Raw genomic sequence first — 8,180 nt, 5'->3', positions numbered from 1 at the left:
ACCCTTCCACTCGCCTTGGGCTATAAATAAGAGATGGGAATTTGAGATAGAGGTTGGAAATTTGAGAATAAACACAGAGAAAAGAGGGTAATCATTCTAGAGAAGAGAGGGAGAATAATTCTGAGAGTACAAAGAACAAGTGTATTTGGGTTGCCAGGCACAGGACCACTCATTGTAAGAAATCCAAAAGCCCACAAAATAAATAGATTGTGAACCCAGATAGAAGTTGGGCCAGACAGCTCCTTTTGGGCACACAATAATTATCAACCATTCAATTTAATTTAGGCAGAAAAAAAGTCACACAAACTTTCCATCAAAATATTAAGCTATTAACAACCCCTTGAAGAAATACAGACACATCCAATTAGTTGAATACACATGATGTGTTCAATTAGTTCAGAGCTTGATCAATTCTGGACAGAGATGAGAGATGAAGTACATTGTTAGAACAAAATACTGGTTTAGTACACCTACTAATTCAATCTATCGGTTGTTAAGATTGGTTGTGCCGTAGTAACATAGAATTGTAATATTTTTTCATTGAACTGGTCTTATTTGTTGAAAATTTAAGGCATGGGGTAGTAGTTAAAGAATAATTTGGCAATCAAAAAGAAAATTGGTAATAATGGAAGACTGAACAAGTCTACGTATGGAAAATCATAGACCAATTCAATGTGTCTTATCTATAAATAGACATGCTTTCCATGCAACATTTCTCATCCCTCATCCGAAGCAAAAATATATAGAACAGAAGATAGAGCTAGCCTGAAATATGAGGAAAGCTTACATTGTAACTGTTGCCCTCTTCGCTTTGGCATTCTCTCTTGCCTCTGCCCTTGACCCCGATCCCCTGCAAGACTTTTGTGTTGCACTTAAGGACTACTCGGACTACTCCAAATCAGCCGGTACATACTTCTCTTTTTCTTTTTTCAAGTTTCTGCAATATTTGTGTCATGTGAAGAATCTACACTAACCAGAATATTAATGGAAGAAATATTATTAGCTACCTGGCCTTACTATTTTCTGCATTGAAGTCTTAGGCATTCTTTTTAAAGTGTCCATAACAAAAATTTATTTATGCAGTATTCGTTAATGGAAAGTTCTGAAAGGATGTAAAGCTTGTCAAAGTTGAATATTTCTTCTTCGAGGGATTGAACATTGCTGGGAACACAAATAATAAAGTTGGGTCAAACGTCACTACCGTGAACGTAGAGACATCAGGCCTCAATACTCTTGGTATATCCCTGGCTCGAATCGACTTTGCACCATATGGTGAAAATCCTCCCCATACTCACCCTCGCGGCACTGAAATTCTAGTAGTCTTGGAGGGTACTCTCTTCGTTGGTTTTGTAACATCCAACCCAGAGAATCGCCTCTTCACCAAAACTCTAAATAAGGGGGATGTGTTTGTCTTTCCAGTCGGTCTCATTCACTTCCAATTCAATGTGGGAAAAACTAATGCAATTGCCATTTCTCGTTTAAGCAGCCAAAATGCAGGTGTAATCACAATAGCAGATGCTGTCTTTGGATCCAATCCTCCCGTTAATCCTAATGTTCTCACCAAGGCCTTCCAACTCGACAAAAATGTGGTTGAAGAGCTTCAGAAAAAATTTGAAGTTGACAATTATTAGAAAAAAAATGTTTGTAAGTGCCTTGAAGCACTAGTCATTTTGCTATGTTTATCCCCTTGCAATCATAACTAGAATAAAATAAAACGATTGCTTATATATGTAATTCTTTTTTAATTTGGAGGATTTGGGATATAAAAATAATGTTGGGGGTTTAGTACCTCTTCCTTGTTTGTCAATTTGTCTATTAATTTATGCAGTCAGACCATTATTTACTAAATTTAAAAAAAGAAAAAAAATTGCATAATATATTAAGTTACAGTTTATTTAAGGTAGACTGAAGCTCAACTACAGTTAATGAAAAAAGCCTACCAAAAAAATAGGCATAGCTACTTAAATTGAATACATCCATTTTCAGCTCACATGCTGTATCCCAAGCTAGCTTTGGCCATCCCTAGCTGACTCACGTAATTTTTGAGCAACACTATTATAATTAAATTGTAGATGAACATGAACCTGGTCTAGCTTGTTATCCAAAACTCAATGGATTACACTCTGAAGTTAAGATAAACAATTGAATTTTGAAACCCAGGCATATACGAGCCAGCATATTCTAGAAAATTGAAATGCAGTCACAACAATCACATTCGTACCAAGCTTAAACACCACCTTTTTTTTTCTTTAAAAATAGAAAACCAAAAATTGAATGTCTAACATGTTATATCACTACAACAAAGTGCATTCTTTTTTTTGATGAGCCATATTATTGTATTATCAAAATAAATAAATAAAGGATTCCTTTCACTTAAATTTCCCAATGGTTGCAAAAAAAGTTGTGAATAGGAGGACGATAACTTTTTGTGGTTCAAAATGGCGTCCGTTTGTTTTCACTTTAAAATCCATTTTACTTTCCTATCAAAGAAACAAAAAAAAAATCCATTTTACTTTGGTACTTTCCATGAAAATAATTGGTAAAAACTAGAATTGGGATAAATTATTTGGACAGCCTTCTAGCTAAATATTGTGATAGAAAATCTTAATGTCAGTTATATTTTTACAACTAGTCCTTGACCCGTTTGATGCATAGGAAACTTTTTACAACCAGTTGTTAACCCGTGTAATGCACAGGAAATTTCATTAGCTTAAATACAGATTTTTTTTTTTTTTTTTTTGAGAAAGAGTTTAATCTAAGCAAAACTGAAAACAAACAAACAAAATGGCATCGACTCTTGATGAAAGCTCTTTATTATTAGACCAAGACACCAATCGATTTTTGGTGTAGGCAGAGATTGAACCCCCAAATCTTTTATTTAACTAGGTTTTATTAGTTGAACTAACTGGAACCCATAAATACATAATATGATTAGAATAACATAAGATGATGTCAATCTATATATATATATATATATGTATATATATATAAGCTGAAGCGTAGTATTTATTGTTACTACGTTCCTATCAAGCAATTTCAATGGCTATGTCATTCACTCATTTTCAACATTCTCTCTCTTATTTTTAACTCTCTTTCTTTCTTATTAATTTCTCAACTTATTGTTATACTTTCTCTAACTTTTCCTCTCCCTTTTACCTTTTTCTTCTCCTCATTACTATCTATCTTAATATCACTTTTCTTCTATCCTTTTATCTTCCTTTATTTTTTACTTTTCTTATTCCCCTCCTCTTATTTTAAATTTATAATTTTCTTTCACATCTTATACATAGTTTTCGAACACACAAAATGTTATTTCTATATCTTTCTTTCTCTCTTTTTTCCATTTTTGGCGGATTTTTTTAAATATTTTTACTGCATCACTACTTTAGGTTGGATGAATTTTTGTATTATTTGAAACACTACTTTGGGTTGATGTGATTAAGTTTTGTGCTTTTAAGTTGTTATCTTTTTTTAGTTTCTTTGATTTTATAGATGTTATCATATTGCATTATAAAGATAGTATAGAAGAATATAATGTTATTTTATTACATACTATGACTTGGATAATTTGATGTCTATTACTATTTTTTATTTTTCTTACTATTTTTATTCTCATATTATTTTATGTAAATTTCTTATTATTCTCTCTCACATTCTCTCTTGAAAAGTGGTTATTTTTATTTCTCTTGATTTTTTATTCTTTCTTGCAACTCTATTTTGTAATGATGAATCATTGTGATTTTTAAAACTCTATTTTGGGTTCATATGTTTTGGTATTTTATTTTTTTAGTTCCCAATCACAAGTAATCTTCTCTCTCTACAATTATATTTAGAGATATAAATTATATATATTCAATATAAGCTTGATATGAGTTTTGATTATTATGATAATCTCTTTTAAGAGAACGAATATATAATTTAAATAATTTATTTAAATAAAAATTATATATATATATATATATTGCTTAAATGTATAATCAACCTCATGCAATTCATTTAAAAGTAACGACTTTAAAACAAATAAATAATTGCTCTAAAGATTACGTTTATATATTCATAGCCTTTATGTTTGGAAAGACTTTCACTTAAATTTAGCCGTACCAAAGTGGACGGAAATTATACAATAAAGTGGATCAACAAAAGTGTAGCAACAATATTAAATGTTATGTTTAAAATTTTAGATATTACGAGTTTGAGATTATATATATTTTTAATAAATTTGGATTTAGATTAGGTGCTTTCAACCCAAATATGTCTTTTCCCATTATGTAAGTGCACAAAAATATATCGAAGTGGACCAAAATGAACCAAATGGACCAAATTTGAGCAAATGGAACAAAGTGGACCATATGGACTTAATAGAATCAAATGGACCGAATAGGAACAAGATGAACCAAAGTGGACATAATAGACTGAACCTGGACCAAACCGGACCGAAGTGGACCATATAGGACTAATGTAGTCTGAATAGGACTGAAGTGCACAAAATGGACCGAATAGAACTAAAGTGGACAAAATGAACTGAATAGGACCAAAGTAGACCGAATAGCCTAAATAGGACTGAAGTAGATCAAAGTGGATAGAATAGACCGAATAGGACCAATGTAGACCAAATAGGATTAAATAGATCCAAAGTAGGCAGAATGGACCAAACAAGACTAAAGTGAACAGAATGGAGCGTATAAGACCGAAGTCGACAGAATAGGACCAATGTGGACCGAATAGAGCCAATGTGGACTGAACTAACCGACATGAACTGAGTAAGACTGAATGGATCGAATTGGACCAAGTAGAACTACAGTGGGCAGAATGGACTAAATAGGACCAAAGGGTACTGATTGGACCAAATAGGAAAAATGTGGACCGAATAAGACTTTTGAATATTTATCATTTTTATTGCATTTTTAGGGTTCATATTTCCAAACTAGAAAGACTGGGTTCTAAGTTGTTACTCTTGTTCATGTTTTTCCAACATAAAAATATGGACCTAACACATTTGAAAGGTTATTAAGGTGCTTCCCATTGACAAAGTCTATTTGCATATGGACGTTGATAGCAAGTTACCTAATAGGCTAACACACTAGAAGCTTTGAATCCATCTAATTATTGGTCCTACAATAGTAATTATCAACTATTCTATTTAATTTAGGCAAACAAAGGTCACACAGAAACCTCCACCAAAGTATTTAATTATTAACAACCCCATGAAATACAGACACATCGAATACGAGACATGGTGTGTTCAATTAGTTCAGAGCTAGATCAATTGTGGAAAAAGATGAGCGATGAAGTACATTGTAAGAATAAAAAACAGGTTTAGTACACATAGTTGTTAAGATTGGTTGTGCCGTAGTAACATAGAATTGTAATATTATCTCATTGAACTGGTCTTATTTGTTGAAAATTTAAGGCATGGGGAAGTAGGTAAAGAATAATTTGGCAATCAAAAAGAAAATTGGTAATAATGGAAGACTGAACAAGTCCATATATCATTCACCTATGGAAAACCATAGACCTATTCAATGTGTCTTATCTATAAATAGACATGCTTTCCATGCAACATTTCTCATCCCTCACCCGAAGCAAAAATATATAGAACAGAACATAGAGTAAGCCTGAAATATGAGGAAAGCTTACATTGTAACTGTTGCCCTCTTCGCTTTGGCATTCTCTCTTGCCTCTGCCTCTGATCCCGATCCCCTGCAGGACTTTTGTGTTGCACTTAAGGACTACTCCGACTCCAAATCAGCCGGTACATTTCTTTTTCATTTTCAAGTTTTGGCATTATTTTTGTCATGTGATGAATCTACACTAACCAGAATATTAATGGAAGAAATATTATTAGCTACCTGGCCTTTTTTTTTTTTTTTTCTGAATCGAAGTCTTAGGCATTCTCGTAAAATAATAAACAAATTCTTTATTATAGATAATTGCAGGTATTTGATGAAACCTTCAATTGTAGCATATGGAATCATTAATTGTGAAAATTTTAATATTATGATAATGTATGAGCAAAACTCAATTGATTATTGTTAAAAGATGATAATATTCATCATCATTTTAAAAGTTTTTAAGGAGTGGATATTGTTTTTTACTTTTAGCAAGTAGATTCTAAAAACCTGTTAGTGTCCATAACAAAAATTCATTTATGCAGTATTCGTTAATGGAAAGTTCTGCAAGGATCCAAAGCTTGTCAAAGCTGAAGATTTCTTCTTCGAGGGATTGAACATTGCTGGGAACACAGATAATAAAGTTGGGTCAAATGTCACTACCGTGAATGTAGACACATTACCAGGCCTCAATACTCTTGGCATATCCCTGGCTCGAATCGACTTTGCACCATATGGAGAAAATCCACCCCATACTCACCCTCGTGGCACCGAAATTCTAGTAGTTGTGGAGGGTACTCTCTTCGTTGGTTTTGTAACATCCAACCCAGAGAATCGCCTCTTCACCAAAACTCTAAATAAGGGGGATGTGTTTGTCTTTCCAATTGGTCTCATTCACTTCCAATTAAACGTGGGAAAAACTAATGCAATTGCCATTTCTGGTTTAAGCAGCCAAAATGCAGGCGTAATCACAATAGCAGATGCTGTCTTTGGATCCGATCCTCCAATTAATCCTAATGTTCTCACCAAGGCCTTCCAACTCGACAAAAATGTGGTTGAAGAGCTTCAGAAAGAATTTGGAGGTGACAATTATTAGAAAAAAAAAATGTTTGTAAGTGCCTTGAAGCACTAGTCATTTTGCTATGTTTATCCCCTTGCAATCATAACTAGAATAAAATAAAACTATTGCCTATATATGTAATTTTTTTTAATTTGGAGGATTTGGGATATAAAAGTAATGTTGGGTTTAGTACCTCTTCCTCGTTTGTCAATTTGTCTATTAATTTATGCAGTAAAACCATTATTTACTAAATTTAAAAAAAAAAAGGAAAAAAAATTGCATAATATATTAAGATACAGTTTATTTGAGGTAGACTGAAGCTTAACTACAGTTAAATGAAAAAAGCCTACCAAAAAATAGGCACAGCTACTTAAATTGAATACATTCATTTTCAGCTCACATGCTATATCCCAAGCTAGTTGTGGCCATCCCTAGCTGACTAACGTAATTTGTGAGCAACCTTTTCCATTCGTTTGCATGTTTGCTTTTCCATTCATAGCTTTTGAAATTTTTCATTAATTTTCTTTTACATTTGGTAATAAATCTAAAAATTACACAAAATGTACTCACCGACCTCCCCTAAGAAAATTTTCTGACTCCACCACTGGACTCACTTGTGTTGGCCCTTGGCTTGTAATGCCTCGTTAATCAACAATTTTTTCTGGGTCTTGTTTACGTGAATAGAAAGATTATACATGGATAAAAACCTATCGGGAAGACTAAGTCATAATTTCTTGGAATTCAAGTTTGAAGATAAAGACATGAGTTTAACAACTTTTTGCTTGTTGATAAAAGTCTCTATAGATAATGAGATTAGAATTTGTTGTTCCTGGATTAGAAGAAATACGTGGAAATTGTGCTCAAGAAATTTACTATGAGATATTATGTACTTTCATCATGAGAAGAAGATTAAAATTGTCTGTATGTCCAAGGTGTTGGAACTCTCATGTACACCATAACAAGCCTAATCTTTGTCTTGTGCTTCAATTTCCCATGCTGTCGTACAACACATAGAGCCGCATTAAATATCTTTGTATATAACCTAATTTCCATCTTTGACTACCAAATTGTAAACTAAATATTTGATCCCGAAAATGACATGGTTCATACTGCACATTTTTTTTAATTATTAATTAAATCAAGTTCAAGTGATTTAATTAATGGCATAAATTGGAGAGTGTAGCCCCTTTGAGAATATAGGTGTTTTGAACTTGAAAGTTTTAACTATTTCTTTAATCTTAAAAAAAAAAAATCAATGGATTTTTTCTAAGCAAGTAATGCTAGAGAGTAGGGATAATACAAATTTTACTATATAACTTTTATAAATTCATGTCTCACAAAACTACCAAAAAAAAAATGTTATTGTTTATTATGTTGAAATCCATCAATTGCATTGATTGTTATATCAATTTGTTAACTTGTTGTAATAAAATTTAGAGTGACCTTAGCATTAAGATTCGGTGATGAGATCGCCTACTCCAAATTTGTCTTGGTCATCATGTGAGTTGAAA

The 8,180-nt window shown here is 32.4% G+C and overlaps 1 protein-coding gene and 1 pseudogene across 1 annotated transcript; both read left to right on the top strand.

The window, feature by feature from the left end:
• Positions 1 to 772: 772 nt before the first annotated feature.
• LOC142618311 (germin-like protein subfamily 1 member 13) lies at positions 773 to 1,710 on the top strand (annotated as a pseudogene).
• A 3,837-nt stretch (positions 1,711 to 5,547) lies between these two features.
• LOC142619003 (germin-like protein subfamily 1 member 14) lies at positions 5,548 to 6,863 on the top strand. Its single transcript, XM_075792075.1, has 2 exons — positions 5,548 to 5,752; positions 6,155 to 6,863. The coding sequence occupies exons 1-2, from the start codon at positions 5,623 to 5,625 to the stop codon at positions 6,703 to 6,705; spliced, it is 681 nt and encodes a 226-aa protein (XP_075648190.1). The 5' UTR covers positions 5,548 to 5,622; the 3' UTR covers positions 6,706 to 6,863.
• Positions 6,864 to 8,180: the final 1,317 nt, after the last annotated feature.

This window comes from Castanea sativa, chromosome 12 (assembly GCF_040712315.1).
Source record: "Castanea sativa cultivar Marrone di Chiusa Pesio chromosome 12, ASM4071231v1".
NCBI classification, from domain to species: domain Eukaryota; kingdom Viridiplantae; phylum Streptophyta; class Magnoliopsida; order Fagales; family Fagaceae; genus Castanea; species Castanea sativa.
Note: the sequence above shows the minus strand (reverse complement) of the source record. Positions and strands in the feature narration are given on the sequence as shown.